Here is a 24616-nt window from a genome sequence, read left to right on the forward strand (position 1 = left end):
ATAACAAGTATTGTGGAAAAAGTAAATCCGAACACACACACACACACACACAAGTAGGGCTTGAAGTTTTCAGGTTTTATTTTTAATCAGGTGAAGTCCCTTTAAACAAATTGAGCTGATTCTGTTTTATAATTAAACTCAGAAAAAGCTGTTAATTATAAAACAATCTTTGTTTTTACCTTCATATCTTGCCTGAGCCTAATTCTGGTCCTCTTAATTTTATTTCAAACAGAGCTGACAAATTACGTAATTTGTTCATCCCCGATCCTACTTTTAACTCGCATTTCATTTTTGCAGTCGCCTAATTTAACGTTGTGTTTTTGTTATTTTCCCCACTAGTTTAACAGAGATGTCCTGACAGATTTTTTGAAGCATAAAAATGAATACCTAGTGCGGAGTGTACACTGATTGCAAGTCCTTCAGGCGCCTGCTCTGAGTATTTCGCCAAACATACCACAAAGCATTTGGGGATATTGGAGGATACACAAAAAAATGTAGTTTGGTATTACAGCATCCACACTTCTGATAAACCGCACTACCTGATGCAATCTAATTAGAACCGGACTCGAGACTACCTCCTGAGGTGGTCTTGAGTCCGGTTCTCGAGTATGGTATTAAATGCTGCGTCGTGTGGACGCAAACCGTATTTAGCACTTTTAAGACGGCTTAAATGCAACTAATACGGTTTAAAGGCATAGTGTGGACAGGGCCTAAATGAACGAAGAAGTGCAAGTGCAACATAGTACTTGAATCTAATTCCTACAAACTGAGAGAATTATTTAACCTGAGTAGTGAAAAAATAAATGCTTTCAAAAGGTGAAATGGTAGTTTTGAAGTGCACAACAGTTACTACTTTTGAAATCAATATTTAATTAGCTATTAATACCCTGCAAATCTAATCTAGGCAAAAAATAAAATGTGCTTTGCCATTTGCATTTTTCATCTAATGCGTAATATTTAACTTTTTTTCTTCATATGCTTCCTCTTGAGAGTTTGTATCTGATAGCTAAAACTGGATGATTCTGACTTGTGGAGGATCTCAGCTCATGAGCAGAAAATATAATTTCAATAAAAAGTTGGCATTTGGAGTTTTGTAAACAGTATAAACATAATGTTAATGTTACTAAAAAGTAATATATTAGTTTACATCTTTTCAATAATAATTATTTTATATTTATATTTAGTTTGAAACATTTCCAAACAAGGGTGAAGGTTGTAGAATCATTGCTTTTGATGCTACTGAAAATCACTTCAAGAAGTCATAGAAAAGTGCCGGGTCACTTTTTAGAAAATGCAGTCAACAACACTGCATGTCAATAAGGAGAATGTTACAGACATTAATGATTTCTGATAAATGCAAATTACATTAAAGTATAACTGTTTAAATAACATACCTGTAATTTCTCTTTTCATTGTTAACATTCTGACAACTTTTTAAGCTTAACTTTTAAAGTCTGTTTCAAAACTCTTTCCAAAGTGTCCACTCTAGTGCACTGATCGTGTAAGGATCATTGCCCACATTGTCAAACAGATAACACAGAAAAAAAACTGTCCATGATGTGGTACGAAACAGAAAAGCCAGATAACCTGAGTGCACTAGAACGGACATTTTGAAAAGAGCTTCGAAACAGATTTTAGCGTTATAGTGCAGTCTGTTTATAAGAATCACTGATATAAGAATCAACTGCATATAGTGATCAAAACCACTGGGACCAAATCATTCCTATACCAACCAATGTAAAATAATCCACTTGTAAGAATCAAGCAAGCCGCTTATAAGAATCATTTCGGGGCAAACTGACTACATGTAATACGGCACTTGATCAAGTGCAATGACGTGTACAGTCATAAAGCTGTTTTTGAATTTGAATTGATCACATCTCACGTGATTTAGGCAAGTAAGCAGAGTGCATCATGCAATGATGCAGGAAACACTGCATTGTTTGTAATCAAACGTGACTGCGCCACTGCATTGTGTAGGTATGTTTTTTTGTGTTCTCTGTTAGTGAAAACTTGTTTCAATCCAGCAGTGTTATTGTGTGATATGCATGTAGAGGGAGTGGGATTGCGGTGAGGAGGAGGAGGAGGGGGATTGCAGAGCTTTGCATCTCTGCTTAATGAAAAACTGTAAGATTTGCATTACAACAGGAAATCAGTAAGCCACAGATGCTTAAATGCAGTGATAGTCCTGGCAGTAAAAATACTGTACTGTAATGTCATTTTAATTCAAAGGCCATTACACGTAACACTGCATGGCAGTTAAACTAGGCACCACACGAGACGATCGCTTCTCAAGCATACTGTAGTAAAATGGCATTCTGCAGCCTTGAGTAAACATAATTGTGATCATATAACAAGTGGCTTACCCATGAGGACTTGTTTTAATGTATTGTCCTTAGTGATTGAGCACCATTGACATTTGTATGCTGTATTTAAACTGCTGATGCGTGGAGGCACTTTTGCTAATTGTAATGTGACGTGGCCAAGGGCAGTGTAAATGATCAGCCTGGAGTCTTGATTTACAGTTTAAAACCGATGTTGGTTTGATTTTTGTTACAGCGCGGTGGGGAAACAACCGCTATTAAAACAAACAAACAAAATAAATAAACCTAGCTTTCAGTTGGAGCACTAACTAAACAATACTTTGTGTGGTCCCTGTGCACTCGTGACATCTAGTGGTCAACCCCTTACACTGCAGGGAACAAATCTTTAATTCTCAAACTAACATTGATTCTGCAGCACTTCACCACAGTAATCATATCTGTCTGCTTATAAGAATCAAATCATCCAGGATGGCTGTGATTCTTATAAATGGAGTGCACTGTATAAGTGTAAAACAGTTGTCAGGATGTTAACAATGAAAAGAAAAATTACAGGTACGTTATTTAAACCGTTGTAGCAACATGTGGGATGTATAATGCTATATTTTTCGGAACCCCGCTACTTACTCGTTAAATAGAAAACAGTGTCAATAAAGCATGCAACATTGGTTAGTGATATTCACCCCAGCCATCAAATGGATGACTGCTAATTCAGCCTGTTTTGGTATTTTGTTAATGTTTTGAGAACACTTTTTGAGCCTAATAATTGTGTGGCTTTACATTATTATTATTATTATTATTATTATTATTTATTTCTTAGCTGATGCCCTTATCCAGGGCGACTTACAATTGTTACAAGATATCACATTATTTTTACATACAATTACCCATTTATACAGGTGGGTTTTTACTGGAGCAATCTAGGTAAAGTACCTTGCTCAAGGGTACAGCAGCAGTGTCCCCATCGGGATTTGAACCCACGACCCTCCGGTCAAGAGTCCAGAGCCCTAACCACTACTCCACACTGCTGCCCTGCTTTACATACGCCACTACATTACTTCACTCCAGAAGCAGGCAAAAAAGATTAAGCAAGTAAGCTCAAAATCTGAAGAATTGTATACTATAAAAGTAGATAATAGATTAAATGTGATTTGGATTAAACAGACATAATCCTTTTTGCATCCAAATTAATCCTTAACAAACCAGTTCCTTTGATCCTGTCAGTAGTTCAGCTGATATTTCTGGTTATAATTTTGTTGGAATGTTACTGGTCTTATGACAATAACTTCAGAAACTACACACTATGGGCTCTATGTATCATTGATTTTTCTTTCGTATCTTGACTTTTCGTAGGTATTAAAGTTATTTTCACTCAGTAACTTAGTTTCATCCCTGCTGCGGTAGTTTCATTACGACTGTTCCTTTCAAACGACTTTTCATATGCAAATGTACGAATCTAATTATAGTATCGAAGTTTCGCGCTTACATTTGATGTATCATCATTTTGTGCTGATTTACGACTTCGGTTTGTGCCAGTTATTTTACGCATGCCTCTCACTGGCGTAGATTCAACTATCTGTTTGTATGTGAAACTTCCAGTTTAAACATTTGTGTGCATTTAGTTACTTCAAAAAAAGAACCCCCCAAAAATGTATTTATTAATAGTCTATATTAAATAGCAATGGCAATAAATACATTTTGTTTTGGTTTATTTTATATTTGAATGTGCTTTATTTTAAACTTGCATAAATCATACAACTATTCTACTTTATTACTTGGTGGTAGAATGATAGACTGTGATACGCTACTCCTTCTAATTGCTTTAGGTAGGAGAAATATCAAACAGAAACCACGAGATGCTTCACATAATCAAAACGAACTATACAGGTAACACCACTCGGCCAAAAACAGCCTTAATTTTTTGTCCCATCAGAAACAGTAAAATTGTGAAATCGTCCCTTGTTTTTAAGTACAAAACTGCATCGGTGTACTCAGCAAGATAATAGCAGAGTAATTTATCTGGTTGTGTTAGCGCCATTCAAAAATAAAATAAACAATCTTATGGATTATTTTGTTTAATCATTCTAATTCTGTGTTTCACGTTTAAATGGTAGTAGCTGATCTATTGTTTTTAAATCTGGCTTTTTGTACATTTAACATGTTATGAGATGACAATATAAAGAAAATACGTAGTTGTTATTATCTGCAATACACACACACACACAATGTTAAATTTTTTAAGTTACTGTATTATATGTTATTTTAACTGCTTTGGAGTTAGTGCGGCTTCAGTGAATTGAGGAAAATAAAAGTGTTTCACTCTGCAAAACATGGTAACCCTAAATTACATGGACAGTACGAGAAACTAAAGCTCAGATACCAAAATCCAAGTCGAACAACTGGACAGAACTCACAAATATTCAGTATTTTCTCAAATTGCCTACAGTCGGAGCACAGTGCAGTGCCTCCTACAACACGAAGGGGGGCTGAAAAATAATACTGTACAGTACCGGTCAGAAATTAAAGTTATTGACGTAGTGCATAGACAACTGAAACACGGCGAAAAGTATTTAACTCCATAGCCTGCTGTATGTAGGCTACTATACTTATTTCCTTTACACAACTAAAATATACATAGACTGAAACAAAAGTTTTTTGCAATATTCTTAAATTAAATTAAAGCACTGAAAGCATGTAGGGAAGCATGGTTAGGGTGCAGAATTACCATGCAAACATACCATGTTAAACTTCTGTATATAGAAACAAGCTTAGTTTTATTCCTGCTTTCTGTTTTTGGGGACCCCTTCTTTTTGATTTACATTTTAGGTTGTTTTTGCTGTGCCCAGGGTCTGTTTGCGCTACACTAGAATTGTAATGTTTACTTAACGTTGATGAACACTTGATAGAACAAACTCTGAATGTGGATTTGTTAATTTTGTATATATATATAATTTTGCTATAGACTGAAAGAGATAATCTAGGAATGTTCTTGTTTGTTTCAATAAGATTTGAATAATAAACTGATCTTGCTAAAGATAGTGCAACTCTATATTTTGAAATAATATTTCAGATCTCTGTGTACATCAACATGTACTGTATATTAAAATCACCTAACCCAATCCTTATCATGCTTGACACCTAGTGTTGATAAAAACTCACCAAACTCTGATAAAAAAGTTGGATCTAGGCGGCTGATAAATAACTGCAACCCGAATAGGAAATTTGCCACAAACCCCAAATGATAACATTTCAGATGAAGAATAACCTTCTATGTTCTCATGATTAAGAGCAAACTCTTTACCAAAAATGGTAGCAATCCCACCACCTGGCCCTTTAGGACACGCCCTCTGATAGAAGAAGAACCCTGTCATACACTAGCGGTGCATTCTCATCCTGCTTCAGCCACGTCTCAACTAAAGTTAAAATATATCAATTTGATTCCAAAATGATGTCGTTAATTAAGACAGATTTATTACCCAGAGATCTTGTATTTAGTAAAGCCAAAACAAAAAAATTGTCATTACAGAGCTGCTTAAGTTATCATAGCGGAACATTGTATTACCTTTTAATTTAATTAAATTCTCCGTACATAAACCTCAGGAAGTAGATGGAAATTGACAATGAGGAACTGACACTACCATAAGAGAATAATTCAGTTGTGGATTTTGATCATGTGGCTCAAATTCGTGAAACATATTCAGTCAAAGGTTTTTATGATAATTCTCTCTATTTTCTGATCAACACAGTTCAGTTACAAAACACAGTCACCATTTTTTTTTTCTTTTTTAACAAATTTTTTAACAAATTTTTTAACAAATATTCTCAATAAAACACCAAGTGCAATGCCTAATTGATAGCTCTCATCAGTCGACAATTAATGCCTATTTTAGATAATGACACAAACTGTTTCATTCCAGTTAATGATACAAATATATTTGTCCTGTAGTAAACTATATGCATTTTTTTTAAATGTAAAGAACGACTAAATGTACAGTAGTAAAACACTGCTCTTTTAATTTCTTTCTTTTTTTCTCGCACTCATAACGTGCTGTCATAGGCAAACGTGAAACCTGATTTATATCATGAATTATGCCTGCACGGCAATCATGATATAAAGCGGGTTCATCTGTATCTCTAAATCATTTAAAGATATCTTGAAATACCTTGAAGTAAATCATTTAAAGATATGTTGAAATGAACAGGAAGTAATTTCAAGATAGCTCTATATTACTTCCTGTGAAAATGTGAAAATGTTTTTAATTGACTTTGACTTTAATTGACTGATATCTCTAAATGAACAGGAAGTTATTTTGAGATATCGCTAAATGATTTAGAAATATCTTAAAATAGTTTAAAGATATCTGAAAATGCATTTTAGATCCATTTAAAGCTCCATTTAAAGATATCTGTAAATGTTTTTGAGATATCTTAATTATTTAGAGATATCTTTACATATTTAGAGATATTGTAGCGATCTCGGTTAATTCAGGCAGGCGCATCACACAGGGCGAGGCAATCCACACACAGGTGGAGGGTGGGCACAAACCTGGGACCTCTCGCACTAAAGCATAGCGCTGATACCGCTGTACAAAAGAGCCGTCTTTTTTGCAAGGAGGGTATGTCGGGCTCATGTCTTCGTGTGTGATTGTGTCACCTACCAGCCCTGCTGCTGCCTTCCCCCGTGCACGCTACACTCCAGACTCAAGTCCTCCCCGGACTTGTTCACCAGGCTACAGTCCGACGAGTGCGTGCCAGGGTACCTGCGTCCCTTCTGACACCAACGTAGCGATCTCGGTTAACGCAGGCAGGCGCATCACACAGGGCGAGACTCTTTTGCAAGGAGCGTATATCAGGCTCATGTCTCCGTGTGTGATTGTCACCTACCAGCCCTGCTGCTGCCTTCCCCCGTGCACACTATCTATAAATTAATTTGAGAGATCTCTAAATGATCATTTGGCTTGCCATACATATTTCAAAATAATGGCAATAGTACGTAATGCAGCATGCAAATAGCGTTTGGTACCTAAACAGCAATACAATGGTTAAATAATACTTTAGTGTGTGGTGTTTGCCTACAAGACTGACAATGATTGGTATGTATAGGGTTTGTTTTATCTTAATATAAAATAAACTTGATTATACTGTGTTTTGCATTTTTAGCAGTATTAGCAATATAACGAGTGTACGTGATATATATATATATATATATATATTTCAATCCCACGATATAGCGCGATATGTAAATTATCGATATTGATATCGTATCAATATTGATATTGGTGCCCACCCCTACTAATAAACCTAAATTAAAAAGCTGAATTTGGGGAATATATATCAAGCTATGCTTCGACTTAGCAACCCAGTGCAATTTAGAACAGTGCAATTCATTATATTATTGGATTTGAATGAATAACAGATTACAAAGGCATTTTAATGCAGTGTACCAGAACCATGTAGCGTTTTACACTGATTTTTTTGTCTCTTATTTTCTTATGTTTTTTTCTTTCTGTGTCCTCTAGTACAGTATTTTAGAACCAGACCTTGCTGATAGCCCCCCTATGAAATCTCACTGCCAATACATAACTCAATCAGAAACATATTGGGTATTAGGCAGCCAAATAATTACAGTGAAAATAATTAGACAAGCTGAACAATAGTAAATCATGTTTACAATAAAAAAACATGTTAGGTATAAATCAAAATACATAGAAACTATTATTTAAAAGAATAATTGGAATTGTGCCAGGCTTAGCTGGGTAATAATTTATTTAACACTGGCTTAATAAATGTCATGCGATCAAAATGCATCCAAATTGGCTTTGTCCATGAAAAAATGTGTTTTGGGTGTAAACGATGTACACAAACACCACTGCTGTCATGAAGTACTATAAGACAAAGCTTGGGATGCTGGCCAGTTCACTGCATTTTGTAAAGACCAGAATATCAAATAAGTAAAATAAAATCAAATAACTTCTGGAAACTTCTGTCTTTTCTAAGGGCTATATTTTCAAAGCGTTTCCTCTATTATTTAATTAACTCCTATTTTTTGAAAGGAGAAAAAATCATGTTCATTTTACAAAAGGAAAAACAAAAACACATGAGTGCTTAAGAGGACTTGAGATATATAACTTAGATGTTTGATTCTAGTTTTGTAAAGTTAACAGGCGGTTTACCTCTTTCAAAAAATAGGCGTTAATTGTCAGTTTTATGCTACGATAAGGAGGGAGTTTTAAAATACGACACACAAACCTATGCTGTAACCTATTTCTACCACACTTTTTTTCAGTATTGCTCTGTATTGTTCAGGAAGAAAAAAAAAATCTAAAAGATAACCAGACTACAGGCAAAGCCACAGTGTCAATAGCAGACGTGTTTTACTAGTAATGTGTAAGCTAGGACCACAGATCCAGCCATTTGGTTTGATTGTGATGAACTTACCATTTCATAAAAAACACTGTAGTATAAACTGTTTTTAAATAACATCTGGTGTGATAGAAAATGATTTAAGAGCTGAATACATGTGATTTGTTACTACGCATTTTAATACATATTGTAAGGCTGTGATTCAATTTCCGTGATGCTAACCCTATAGTGACTTTAAGTAAACACTAAACACCAAAACGATACTTAAGATAAACAATGCTTTGTTTTTTTGTATTATTTTAAATCCACTATTAGTATAGCAGCAGCATGTAAACATATTCCTGGTGTTAGGACCCATTACTTTAACTAAAATAGTGAACAAATATACCATAGGTTGTATCACAGGATTCAAATGTGCATGTCTGAAGTCTTTTAAAGAAATACAAGAGGCCTTAACTTTTCATGTTATACCCTTTCACACTTCAAGCACTCAAATTTTATAGGTTGTTGTGCTAGGATTCTTATTAATAAATTAATTGTTCACAAATAGAACAAACACAAGATGATCAACCATTTTAATGAAAACAGCCAAGATGAGCATTACAATTAAAGCACAAGTCCAAGATTAGAACTGCTCTGTCCTAGACTGGCTTGCTTACTTTTCATATCACAAAAAAAAAAAAAGAAAAAGGCGTACGTTTGTCAACCCTCTGATGACGGAAAAACACAAAAATTGTAACTAAAACATCTCCAACCATCTTCCAGAGATATCTCCACTCCAAACACACAGACTTAGAGAAGTCATGGAGAAATACAAGCCTCATGACCTGAACCGCCTTCTGAGAAAGGTTCTGCGAGAGTTCTGTAATGCCATTCGGAAACAGATAAAGCTGTCTTTTTAAAGTTTAATAAATCATATATGGACTGGATATATAATGTTGTGTGTAAAACTATTGTCTCTTTATGTTGATATAGTGTCCACCCCTGTCAGACACCATATCCCAATCAGGGACTGTAGGTTTCCATTATACACCTCAACTCCATTCAAAATGTGTATTTTATATCGGTAGAAAGGTATGACTCCATGCCACTGTCACAGCGGGAGTGTCGTACCTGAGTTCACTCGTCCGTTATTTAATTTAAATATTATACTAATATAAGCACTGAATGGCTTACCCATTTCTTGTAATGCCTTATTATCAAGGACTGTCCTCTAATTTGTACAGCATACAATGTACAATACATACAATGTTCCAGTATGTGCACTAGGCAGTCTATCAACTATTTGTATTGATGATTAATACTGCAGGTAAGTCAATGTGCTTTTAGTAACTTTTAAAATCCCAAAACAACTGTAACTTACCTCTATTTTTACTTTACATGATGCCTTTCTTATAAACCTTTTCATATTTCATACAGTGCCTTTGTGCTCCAGGATGGACAGGGGAATTCTGCCAGTATGTGGAGAATGCGTGTCTCATTTATCCAGACAGGTGCAGAAATGGAGCACCATGTATTGACACTAGCCAGCCAAAGGGACGCCCACAGTATGAGTGCAACTGCCTCCCTGGTTTTACAGGTAAAGCTCATTATTTTAAACTTGTCAAAGGTTTTCTGAGATTTAAATTAGGGAGATGTGTGATTCTTAGTCTTTTTTTCTCTTTTAGTTTTTTAAACACAATAAAATTAAACAGTTTGCAACATGCATGTCTAATTAATGGGGATAGTTCTAATAGTTTAACAAAAAAATGTACCATTATTGTGTGCAAGTTTTCCCTTACTCCAATGTATTGCACTCCATTTTGGATGCAGTTTGAACATTAAAATGATAATGCATCACCTTGCTGACGTATTACCCCGACCACAGATAACTGAAACATTGTTTTTTGACTAAAACGTACCTATATTGGCAAAGTCACATCAGCCTTTCTCTTTCACAATTTTACCTTATTGTTTCTGCCATCCATCCGTCTCTGCCTGTCACACTCTACATAAGTGGTGCACGGAGAGTCAGTAAGGGGGGCGCAACTATAACTAAAGGGACAGTTCTGTTTAAAAAAAATAAATAAATAAATAAAAAATTCCTCATCAGGTCAACATATGATGGTGCTCCCATCACCACAGAACCTTAATCTATGAGTAGGAGAGGATCCGTTGTGTCCTTTGTGTTCATCGCCTGCTACATTAAGACACATTTTGACAGGATGTAAGGTGGGTGTTAGCCAAGGACGGTTTACTTGGCGTCATGACCAGGTGCTGCGATGTTTGGCCTTAGCATTGGAAGACAAGCGCCGGCATGACCAACCGGTTGCCACCAATGCCAGCAATGTATGATACACGAAGAACAACATTCCTCCGTTCAGGGGAGTAACCGCCAAGAAAAGGTTTTAAAACCAAAACTTTCTAGGACAACTGGAAGCTGCTAAAGACTAGAAAATGCTGTCAGATGTTGGACAACAGCTTATTTTACCATCTGAGATTGCTAGCATTAACCTTCAACCAGATATTGTCTTGTGGTCTGGATCAGCACGCCTTGTTCACCTGGTAGAGTTAACAGTACCATGGGAGGACCCTGTGGATGAGGCGTACGAAAAGAAGAAACTTCGGTACTCTCAATTAGCTGCTGAAATGGAACAGCGAGGATGGAGAGTCCAGGTTTACCCAGTGGAGGTGGGTTGTCGAGGATTTGTGGCACACTCCAAACCCGGTTTCTCAGAGACATCGGCTAACAAAATGTATGCTAAACTCGCGTTTGTCTATTTCTTGACGTTTTCCTTTTTTTAAATTTATTTTTGTATTGATACACCAAGCTTTTATCAGCATCTACTTTGTTTGTGCACTGTGCCGATTCTATATATATATATATATATATATATATATATATATATATATATATATATAGTTTAACATTGCATTGCATTAAAACACAGAATGCTCATACCTACAGATTGATATAAAACATTTATAGATTTCTCAAAGAAAGTGTTCTGTAATATGCCAACAAGCCAGCACAACAAAATGAAGTAGAGAGCAATGCTTATGACCTGTCTAATGACTACTAATATATATATATATATATATATATATATATATATATATAAAATGATAATTGTATATATTAAAGGAAACTGATAATAAAATATACAGTATAATTAGAAATGCATTAAGGTGATTGTGATTTAGCAAGTGGTTCAAACAATTTAACAGCAAATGCTGGAAATTTTCAGTATAATTGTGTAAATAAACATAAAACTATAAAGAAGGGGCAACAATATTTAATCCAGAAATAGGACAACAGTTTTTTTGGGGTTTTTTTTATGCTGGGTTGTTTTTTGGATGATAATAATAATAATAATAATAATAATAATAATAATATGACAGTACAATACAAATTCCACTTATACAATGCTCTTCGTGCAAGCATTCCATGGTGCTTTACAAATGAAATATAAAAAAATCCAGCTACAAATAAACAGACCCAAACAAATATGTTTTCAAACAGGATTTAAAAGATTAAATGCACAGACCAGGGACATATGGGGTCAGCAGTTCTTGAAGATAAGAAGGTCCAATACCATTTAAGGCCTTGTAGGTAATATACATATACATATACATATACACACACACAGAAAAGTTAGAGCACAAAAAGTCAAGCAGGATGTTACAGACTTGAGTATTCCAATGGTGCTCCATTTGTGACCCCACCTCTCCGCTATGACTCCTCATGTGAGCCAAGGAGAAAGATTTGGGACCTGGGTTCGATGAGCTATGCTCTAAAAAGGGATAAGAGTGGTGGATTTCCCTCTCTTCTATATTTGTGCTGTATATTTATGCACTCTTTCTAAATTGTTTTTTTTACGTTCTTACTTTTGCGATTTGAGAACCCACTGGTTACAAATAAGTGACCACAAGTAACTTTATGCATTGAGTCCAGCAGACATGTTAATTTACAGGAGGGAGAGGGTGAAAGTCGGACCAAAACTAAAGCAATGCTAAATGTCTTAAACTACAGCACACAATTACTCTGTCTCTATATTAAATAGGATTTGTGTGTGCATATGCTTTTGTAAAACGCAGATCATTTATTTTAAAAGAAAACACAATAAACCACTCAAAGAAATAGGATAGATAAGGTGTTGATTATAGAAAAACATAGACCACACTGTAGTTTACAAATCAAATTAAAACACATTTTTAGCTTATATGCAAGGAACAAACGCTACAACGTAATAAAATGTACTTGCATGTCTAACTAATAATCTCCTTAATAATGACCTTAACATTTCTCAGTATATATGGAAAACATTACTACATCAAAGTACGATTAAAAAATAAAAAAACTTTGAAGAAATTATTCCACAATAGTGATATATTAGTGCTTGTATTTCTTGTCAAACAGGATGCAGTTCTGTAGAACTGATTTTGATTTCCATTACACGAGAGTAAAAAAAAATGTTAAGATGTTAAAACTTCATGCTGATTTGAACTCGGCTCTCGCCAAGATAAGCACCAACTAAGACATAGCTTTACAGTAAATTAATGTGATCCATCTGTGTCTCCATCCATTTGCGCTTCCTTCCATATGATGATGTAGATATCCTTCTGTCTGGTGTTAATGGCTGAAGTGTAATGCTGGCTCCCGGGATCATCTTATTTTACCTCCCTGGCGCATCAGCACACACAACGGCTGCAATGCTGGCTCCGGGGATCAACCACAGTGCGGCCTCCCCAGCGCATCAGCATGACAACCGTCTGGATTGAGCTAAGTAGGATACATCTCTGGGGTCTTCAAGTGGGCACCTTCCATCCTCAGTGTTTCGTCGACTAGCCCACGACACCTCAAGAGGGCTCGACAGTGATTCTGGCGTCCCAGCATCACCCCCCTCCGTCCCCCACTCAACTCAGCCCAGCTTACTTACCTGTACATCAGCGTTTCTTTCTTTCTATTGTACTTGAGATCCCCAGCCAGAATCTTTCCGTCTCAACCACAGCCAGTTGCTGCTCTCTCTCTGCTGCTTCAGATAAATTCTTCACTGTGCGACGCAACTCTTGGCCACTGAATCCGACGTCTCTGAGAAACCGGGTTGTAGAGTGTGCCACAAATCCTCGACAACCCACCTGCACTGGGTAAACCCGGACTCTCCATCCTCACTGTTCCGCTTCAGTGGCTAGTTGAGCATACCGCAGTTTCTTCCTCTCATACGCCTCATCTACAGCATCCTCCCATGGCACTGTTAACTCTAGCAGGTGAACAAGGTGTGCTGATCCAGACCACAAGACAATATCTGGTCGAAGGTTAGTGGTGGCAATCTCAGGTGGAAAAATAAGCCGTTGACTAACATCTGCCAGCATTTTCCAGTCTCTAGCAGCTTCCAGTTGTCCTGGGCGAGGATTGGTTTTAACACCTTTTTTTGGTGGTTTCTCTCCTGGGCGGAGGAATGTTGTCTTTTGTGTGTAATGTTTTGATGGAACAGGTGGCAACTTATTGGTCATGTTACGCTTGTCTTCCAATGCTAAGGCCAAACATCGCAGCACCTGGTCATGGCGCCAAGTAAACCATCCTTGGCTAAGAGCCACCTTACATCCTGTCAAAATGTGCCTTAATGTTGCAGGTGATGAACACAAAGGACATGAGGGATCCTCTCCTACCCAGAGGTTTAGGTTCTGTGGTGATGGGAGAACATCATATGTTGACCTGATGAGGAAACTGATCCTGCTCTGTTCCATTGACCATAGGTCTTGCCAACCAATCTTGTGTTGTTCCATACTCTCCCATCTCATCCATTCTCCCTGCTTGGCCTGGGAAATGGCCTTTATACACCTCATCCTCTCCTCCTGCTTTTGCACCTCGTTGACTACCAGCTTTCTCTTTTGAGCTGGGGCTGCCTTGTGCCATGTAGGATGAGCTGACTGAGACCAAGATCCCCTCTTCCATGCTGAACTTGCCCCATGATCTCACCAATTCGAAGGTGATATCACTCTTGTCTGGAGAGAAAAACACAGTTTCTTCAGGAGATCTTTTTTGGTGCACCAGGAAATTACATCAGAGGAAAAAAACTGCAGTTTACTGCAAAGTTTGTTCTGCATAGTAAACAAAACTGGGGTGTTTTGGATGCAAGGGAGATATATAATTATTTTACAGTTCAAAAGGCAAGTAATAGACAGTAAACATTACATCCAAGAAAAGGTGAAACATGCACACATTTACGCAAGACTTAATAATGCTTTTAGTAGTATTTCCGTATTTTCAAGCATGGTCATTGTCATGCTGGTTACTGATCAATCTCACAATGTGAGATGCATACAGGATGATATTGCTTCTCTGTCTTTTTGGCAAAGATCATGTGTAGTATAAGGGATGATAATGTCGTTCATTTTCAAGATGAGCATAAGTCATAAGAACAATTTACAGAAGAGCTGCTTGAGGTTTAGTTTGCTCAAGTTTCTTTCTTTTAATAAATTAAAACACAGCTATGCAAAAATGATTGTTTTTTTAGAACTATGGATATGAGCTAAACGCAGTTGTTTCTAACAGAGATTATAACTAAATATAAATTACTGTTGTTATTAAACACATTGTGCTGAAGAAACGTTTAAAAAGTGGTAACAACATGATAGTCTTGTTAAGCACAGTATAGTAACCACAGTAAAGCATGAAATGCATAACATAGGCAGGGTAAGGCATTGCATAATTATTGTGCACATTTACTGTGGTTAACTTTTAAAAGGGAAGTGAGGATCTTATTATGGATTTTCTATTTTCCATTTATAATTGTATTTATTATAAATAGTGTGTAAAAGTGTTGCTCCTCATTCACTTTGTTAATTGCATGCATTAAAATTGTACTAAAATTTGTTTTCCCATGTTTGTTGATATTGAAAATAGTACCAACACAACCATTTTATAATAAACATTTGTGTATGGAGCCGTGTGTTTTTGTTTTTGTTTGGCTTCTCCTGTTACCTAAAAAAATACTCAGTCTTGGCCAGTGCAAAAGTAATAATAAAAATAAACTACGATTCAATTCTAATACACAGAAAAAACCTTGGTATTAATCTTACACGCTGTTCTATAGGACGCGTTTCCCCTGGCATAGTAAATATAAAGGCGTGTTTCTGATAGTAAGAAATACATAGTGAAACAGTTTGTTATATTTAAATTTGATATTTCTGCATACAATATTCGTATGATTGAACCCTGGGAATAAACATTAAAAAAAAAAAAAAAACTAAAAAAGACCATTGCAGTTGCTGTGTATACTGATTTTCTTGGACCTTTTACTTATAGCATCTGAGCTGACAGTACCACACAGTTCAAAAGGGAGAAGATTAATTAATTGCAATTGGTGTGTGTGTGTTATTAAAAGTACCTCTGAGCCCTGCATTCATTTAGTTACCCCACTTTGTCCAACTTCAGTTAGTTGATTTTATGGCAAGAAGAAAAAGAGCTGGTTTTCTTTTAATTCTATATTTTCTGAAATATATATCAGTTCTAATGTGACAGGCTATTCAACAACAATCTTAAGGTTTGTAACAAGATGATGCCTCTTTTTATATATCACTTACATAAGCTGTGTATTCTACTGAAGGGCATTTAAAAAAGGGAAGGGATTTGAATCTCATGTGTTTGATCACATCATCATTTATATTATATTTTACAGGAGAACATTGTGAGACAGAAATAAATGAATGCATTTCCAATCCGTGTAGACATCGGGGAACATGCAGTGATTTTGTTGGACTCTACAAGTGCATATGTCCTACAGGTAAGTGAGATTCATACTTTCAGAACAAACATTACGAACATATACAGTATTGTGGTGTCTCATCATCATACTAGGGTGTTTGGCACAGAACATTGTAACGGGGGTGATATTTTGTTTGTCTTATGTTTATTGTTTCATTTGCCAAATCATCCTGTTTTTTTCTGGTTGACATGAATATACAATTTAATATTTTATGGTGGGGTGTATTTAACATTACCTATTTCCTTGTACATTTGTAATACATCCTTTCTGTGAAGTAGGCTGTAATAAAAAAACATGTTGGTTTGTTAATTACCTTATTTTGGAAATATTTTTTCATGCATGAGATGTCCAGTTTTTGTTCTCATAATTTGTATTACAAAGAAACAACCTGTACAGTTTCTTCCAATATAGTTATCAATGCATAAACCCAACAGAAAAAAAATATCTTCACAGTGCCTCAGTATTATATGGTGAAGGAGAAGTGTTAGTAGGTAACAGAAAAGCTTGCAGTGATTACCTTTTGCTGTATCCCATGCTGTCATATCAAGGCAATACACTTTAAAAAAAATATATTTTCATGGTACGGACAACAGTGGATACGACAAAGTTAAACACTGGATGTTCTGTAACCCTACCTTGATAAAAAGTATTAGACCAGGGGTTCCCAACCCCAGTCCTGGGGACCCACTGTGTCTGCTGGTTTTCATTCCAGCTGAGCTCTCAATTGCTTAACTAGACCCTTAATTGAACTGATCATTTGCTTAGTTAGGCCTTTTTAAATTGTTTTCAGCTCTTAAACAATTGCAGAGTTCAAGTTACTTATACAATGAAATACGCAACTGTAAAGAGCTGAAAACAATTTAAAAAGGTCTAACTCATTAGTACAGCCTAATCATAATAATTTGGAACAATTCATACTTTAGTGGCCCATAACCTAAATCTGATTTAATAGTTAATAATATTAGTGAGACTCTATCCAAGACACATAAGCCATCAATAATAAAGCAGTATGTAATGAAACCTAGCATTTTCAAGACACCATTAAAAACAGTGTCCCTTTTTTGATTGGAGTGCAAATTTCCCCCCATTTTCTTTCCTAAATAACACCAATTCTGAGGTAATAATTAATTCTTGCTCATTTTACAGCTCATTCCAGATAAAAAAATAAAATGGGGTTACAAGACTACAAGTTGCGTAATATTGTAACAGAAACATGGTTCGGTTTGGAAATCACAAGCATTGATTTGTGCTGGTCAGACAGACCGTAGCTGCCTTAAGCAATCAAAGCAAATCTCTAGGCTTGTTTACTGTAGATCTATACAAGGAGAGCCTATCAATAAAGTCAGCGGTATCTCATGAATATTGCAAGTCTGCATCATTATTTAAACAAATATTACTTTTATTATATGTTGTTATTATATCATCATGTAACAGTTTAGGAAAATGCATGGAATTATTGTATTCCCTTTTTAATTCAACTTTCCTTTGTGTATTTTATACAGGTTTTCAAGGAGTAAACTGTGAGGTAGATTTAAATGCTTGTACATTTCTGAACACCAGCTGCCCTCCTGACTTGCTGTGTGTCGACTTGCCAATTGGACTGCAGTACATGTGTCATTCACCATGCCCGGAGTACCTCAAGGTAGGCAGCTACAAGGATTTAGAGAGATAGTGAAACAATAAAAAAAAAAAAAATGGGGTAATATATTTCCCAATTATTGCAACTTAAATACTACATTTCCAGTTGCAGTGTTACTGGTTTGTTAATGGTACTGATTCACAAGTTAACCCAACAGTACTACCTTGAAAACATCTGGTTTACAATGTTGTGATTTTCTCAATCATCAATAGTGTACAAGTCCCATGGCAGTGTTTACCCTGAGCTGATAAATGCTTCACTGAAGCATTTGCAATGTGGTTCATGCCTTAAACTGTCATAATAACATTTCAAAGCACTAAGGAAAAAGTAAATGTTGCTGTTTGCCTTTGGGGAGAACTATATTAGCCTGCAAATGCTAAATTTGGTAATAAAAATGAGTTTTTCCCTTGTAGGTACCAATACAATTGTAATGGTGGCAAATGTATACTATGCTCATGCTTTTAACATTTCAAAATCCAAACTTTAGAATAATAAATCTTATACTTAAAGTAATCTGTGGCGATAGTTTAAATGCAACATTTGAAAGGAATGCAGTGTAGAGTACACTGTATTTATAGATGGCTCTAAATATTTGAAGATCTCTAAATAATTTCCAGATATCAAAAATGTTTCCAGATATCTTAAAATAGATGGAAAAATAAGATATCTAATTCATTTAAAAGACATATGTGAATCAATGAAACTTGATTTACAGATGTCTTTAAAATAATATGTAGATATCTGTAAACCATGTGGACTTTGCTAGCATGGTGCACCATACTGACATTGATATATCTTTAAATGAACAGGAAGTAATTTAGAGATATCTTTAAATAATTTACAGATATATTTAAATTATAATTTGGCTTGCCATACTTTTCAGTGTTCTGGCTAGTAAAAAGGTTACTTAATTTTTTTCAACAGTGGTTGAGCTTCCCCGTTTTACTTGTGATCATTGCCATCTACACAGAGAGAAATGTAACCCTGCCTAGAATGAATATATTGATGCCTGAAAATACATCCACCTTTTCACTGCTAGACCCATCTCTCTCCTGATATGCCACTGTAAACATGTCAAATCTCACAGTTCTTTGTTTTTAAGAATTTTACACACACATATATATATATATTTTACACACATACATACACAAACAACTCAACGGAAAGATGCATGCTGGGAATAACAAAGAGACAAGAAAAGGAAGGAATGGATAAGAAAGAATGGATAAAAAACTGAAAATGACAGTGTCCGGACTCGTAGCAAGAAGAACAGACCATCACTGGACCAAGGAGATACTAGACTGGGTCCCAAGAGCTATAAAGCGACCAAGAAGAAAACCTCAAGTAAGGTGGCAAGATGAAATTAGGAAACACGCCGGAGCAACATGGATGAGAGATGCAGCAGACAAGCTTTTGTGGAAGAATCTTGGGGTGGCCTTCATCCAGCAGTGGATTGAAAAAGGCTGAAGATGATGATTTTATATATATATATATATATATATATATATATATATATATATATATATATATATATATATATATATATCAAATCCAAAAGAACACATGAAATCAGAACCTTGTAGCAAGTTTCAGAAATAGTGCTGCCAAATCCCAATTGCATACAAATACATGTACAGTATAACAAATGATATTGCAAAGATGGTTTCCAAAACGTGTTTCATATATGTATATATAGTTATGACTACTGTCATCAGGCATTGCACTTTCCTTTTGCATCTGTATTTTAAACCCACTTCTGTTTAACTTAATTTCACATCTCATGTAGCAGATCATGCCCCTGTATGCTGAGCAGTCACCTCCACTCCCAACCAGCATATTCAAACAGGGTACAAGTGCTACCAAGCAAACTGTCAGTTTAGCACTGGCAGCACTACTCAATCCCAATGGGTGGAATAAAATCAACTCTGCCCTGGCTATCCTCTTTCAAACACAGAAGTATAACCTCAACAATTCTGATAATGAGCCATCCACTCCCCCAGCACACCCACGGATCCATTTTCTATTACCAAATTGATACTGCCCTGCTTTCCCCCTAAAATGGATAATACCCTCTTTTGCAATCTATGCATCATTTGTTCAGGTCTCCTTTGTCTCTATTGATTTCACATTTTTTAAATTGTTTTATTTATGTCCATAGCCATGTGCAAATGAAGGCCGCTGCTTTATAGATGAAACTGAGAGTTACCACTGTGTCTGTCCACCTGGATGGACTGGAAAAAATTGTTTGGAAAACATAAATGAATGTGAAGAGCACTGGTGTCAAAATGGAGCTACTTGTGAAGATGACATCAATAAGTACAGGTACCTAAATCTATTAAACACCATGACTGCTGTGCTTTGAATCTCTTGTTTCACTATATATATATATATATATATATAGATATAGATATATATATATATATATATATATAGATATAGATATAGATATAGATATAGATATAGATATATATAGATATAGATATATATAGATATATATGGGTATTTTAAATACTCTAGCCTGATTGGTCAAAACAGGTCACATGGGTGTGTTGCTATTACAGCATATCACCATGGGTCGACACTTCTTTTCAAAAAGGGGCAAATCACTAACATATATCCATATGCCACTAGAAGTTTGAAAAAAACAGACAAAAATGGCAGCCATTTTATTGCAATACAAATAACTGACCAGAGTTATGTGGCTTGCAACACACCCGGGGAGTGGTGATATTAGAGTATATCACACACCAGGTCATGCCTTATTGCTTACGTATATAACCTAAGCCTGGCAGTTGAACGTTAACAAGCAATGTGATTGGTTGAGCAATGTTCCAGACAGTTGGAGACTTGTCACATGTTTGAAGTCACTGTGGTGCCTTACAAAGTTTAAAGTGCCGGTAGCCATCTTGTTTACAGTTGCTGATGTACAGTAACTATAACACTGAGTGACAAATTAACAAAAATCCCAAAAGTAGTAAGTAGAAATGCTGATTTGGATGAACAATTAAATGAACTTGAAGATAGCAAAAATGGAAAAAAATACCAAAAAATGTTTTTTTCGATGGCTTTCAGGTCTGACTGAAACAAAAAACAGATTGTCTGAACTGTGGAAAATGCACATCTTAAGAAAATCTTTTGCATGTTTCAATTAAATTAGTTTGCTCAGCTTAAACTTAGTGTGAAGTTTAAAGTTATAAATGGGACTACTTTATTGGTGCAAGGATATTTAATAAAAAACAAACAAACAAACAAAAAAAAACACAACAATCACTTTTTGCCCTAAACATGATTTCTTACCTTGTCTGAAGAACTCCTTGTTGCTTGGTGTAATATTTTTTGGCGCCAAAGCTCATGTCACTTCCTCCATAAAAGCCCACATCACTACCAATCATTGTCCATATTTCTCCTGCATTTGCTTGGGTATGGAGGCAGTATAGGCGCTTGCTTTTTTGTTAATTGTTTTGTTTTATAAAGTGTTTAAAAATACATATATGTATATATATATATATATATCATACACACATATATTCAACACCAACATGCTGAGTGAAGACAGCAGTCCATCTGAAATAAATAAATAAATAAAATAAGTGCACCAGCAACTGTCAAGAGTAGAAACATAACAGTAGATAAGGAACAGCTAAATGAAATAGAAGAAAACTAAGATTAAAAAACCACTAAAAAAACGACGCTGTTAATGTACTTAAAGACTAGCTTAAAGAAAAAAATACTCCTGTACTCCTGTCAGTCATGAAAACTTTTACAAAAGCAGGTAGACAAGGCCAGACACCACCCCCCGAATTACCGGCCTGGATTTGAAGCATCTGCGGGAAACTGAGGCACTATCTGCTGACACCACGATCGGATTGGTGCGTAAAGTCTGGTTCGATCTTAAACTTAAACTTAATCCACGACGTGGACAAGAGGGTGTTCGACAACTAACAAAAACAGCTTTTGAGATCCGAAAGGATGAAAACTGACATAAATATGCGTGCATAGCATATAACGAGGTCACAAACTCACCTCAAGATCCGACTTCTGCATCCATTGCAGCTGCTCTCATGCCTTCCTCAGTATTATTTGAAACTCCACCCAGACAATCAACATCATTAGCTTGTGCTCAGTCCTCTAGTTTGAAGATGCCGCTTTCAATGCATAAATTCACAATAAACAGAGACGTTTATTGTGAATTTTTTGTCTTTAAACAGAGACATGCAGTTTAAAGACAATACATTTAAATTAAATTAAATTAAATTAAATTAAATTAGCCCTGCAATGGACTGGTGTCCTGTCCAGGGTGTAGTCCGGCCTTGTGCCCTGTGTCTGCCGGGTTAGGCTCCAGCTCACCGCGACCCTCTATTGGATTAAGTGGTTACAGATAATGGATGGATGGATAAATTAAATTAAATTAAATTAAATTAAATTAAATGTGGGTCTGTATTACACCGGGTGTATACACAATATAAGTTTTCTGGTTTTGTCTTAATTTTAATTCCCCAAAATGACAGGTAGTCTTGTTATAAGCGATATAAACCACTTTGGGCTGTGTGGTTCCAATGAAATAGAGAAAACATCCACAGAAAAAGGATGGCTGTTTTTTAAAAAAGTGTTACTAGAGGCGCAATTACATCTCAAAAGTAGACAAATCTAAATCTAAAACCAAAATGGCCAAAATGGTTTAATAAATAGATCAATTAAAAATAATATTCAGCGAAAAAAGGCACTTTACAGAGCGTTTAAAAGGGACCAAAAACAAATTACATAGAAAGAGTACTTGGAACTGCAAGCACAAGTCAAAAAGGAAGTTAGAAAGGCCAAGAGAGAGATAGAAATCAATATTGCTAAGGGGGCTAAAACCAATTCCAAAATGTTTTTCCAATATTATAACAGTAAGAGAACATTCAAAGAGGAGGTTAAATGTCTAAGAGACACAAATGGCAAAATCATAGATGAAGAAAAAAAAAATGCAAATATATTAAATGATTACCTTTCACAGGTTTTTACAAAGGAGGAGATGGACAACATGCCCCACATGTCAACCTGTTCCTATCCAGTTTTAAATAACTTTAGCATAACAGAGGCAGAAGTGTTAAAGGGACTAGGAGCTCTTAAAATAAACAAACCCCCTGGGCCGGATGAGATCCTCCCAGTAGTACTCAAAGAAATGAAAGAAGTTATTTACAAACCGCTAACCACGATCATGCAACAGTCTCTTGACACAGGGGTTGTACCGACATACTGGAAAATTGCAAATGTAATACCGATCCACAAAAAGGGAGACAAAACCAAACCAGGTAACTACAGACCAATAAGCCTGACTTCTATTATATGTAAACTTATAGAAACTATAATAAGATCTAAAATGGAAAATTACCTCTATGGTAACAATATCCTGGGAGACAGTTGGCATGGTTTTAGGAAAGGGAGATCGTGTCTAACTAACCTGCTTGATTTTTTTGAGGATGCAACATCGACAATGGATAATTGCAAAGCATACGACATGGTTTATTTAGATTTCCAGAAAGCTTTTGACAAAGTCCCGCATAAAAGATTAATTCTCAAACTGAACGCAGTAGGGATTCAAGGAAATGCATGCACATGGATTAGGGAGTGGTTAACATGTAGAAAACAGAAAGTACTGATTAGAGGAGAAACCTCAAAATGGAGTGAGGTAACCAGTGGTGTACCACAAGGGTCCGTATTAGGTCCTTTGCTATTCCTAATCTACATTAATGATTTAGATTCTGGTATAGTAAGCAAACTTGTTAAATTTGCAGACGACACAAAAATAGGAGGAGCGGCAAACGCAGATGCAGCAGCAAAGGTCATTCAAAATGATCTAGACAGCATTCAGAACTGGGCAGACACATGGCAAATGACATTTAAAAGAGAAAAGTGTGAAGTACTCCATGCAGGCAATAAAAATGTGCATTATAAATATCATATGGGAGATACTGAAATTGATCTATGAAAAAGACCTAGGAGTTTATGTTGACGCAGAAATGTCTTCATCTAGACAATGTGGGAAAGCTATAAAAAAGGCCAACAAGATGTTCGGATATATTGTGAGAAGTGTTGAATTTAAATCAATGGAAGTAATGTTAAAACTTTACAATGCATTAGTAATACCTCATCTAGAATATTGTGTTCAGTTCTGGTCACCTCGTTACAAAAAGGATATTGCTGCTCTAGAAAGAGTGCAAAGAAGAGCAACCAGAATTATCCCGGGTTTAAAAGGCATGTCGTATGCAGACAGGCTAAAATAATTGAATCTATTCAGTCTTAAACAAAGAAGACTACGCGGTGATGTGATTCAAGCATTCAAAATCCTAAAAGGTATAGACAATGTCGACCCAGGGGACTTTTTTGACCTGAAAAAAGAAACAAGGACCAGGGGTCACAAATGGAGATTAGATAAAGGGGCATTCAGAACAGAAAATAGGAGGCACATTTTTACACAGAGAATTGTGAGGGTATGGAACCAACTCCCCAGTAATGTTGTTGAAGCTGGGATCCTTCAAGAAGCTGCTTGATGAGATTCTGGG

At 35.9% G+C, this 24616-nt stretch overlaps 1 protein-coding gene across 1 annotated transcript in view; it reads left to right on the top strand.

The window, feature by feature from the left end:
- Positions 1 to 24616, top strand: part of eys (eyes shut homolog) — a 458209-nt gene that overhangs the window by 59623 nt on the left and 373970 nt on the right. The window contains exons 10-13 of the mRNA XM_034921306.2: positions 10104 to 10263; positions 16346 to 16450; positions 17935 to 18074; positions 20230 to 20393. Coding sequence (XP_034777197.2) covers positions 10104 to 10263; positions 16346 to 16450; positions 17935 to 18074; positions 20230 to 20393 — 569 coding nt within the window. The remainder of the gene's footprint in view (positions 1 to 10103; positions 10264 to 16345; positions 16451 to 17934; positions 18075 to 20229; positions 20394 to 24616) is intronic.

The sequence above is a fragment of the Acipenser ruthenus genome, chromosome 5 (assembly GCF_902713425.1).
Source record: "Acipenser ruthenus chromosome 5, fAciRut3.2 maternal haplotype, whole genome shotgun sequence".
NCBI classification, from domain to species: Eukaryota; Metazoa; Chordata; class Actinopteri; order Acipenseriformes; family Acipenseridae; genus Acipenser; species Acipenser ruthenus.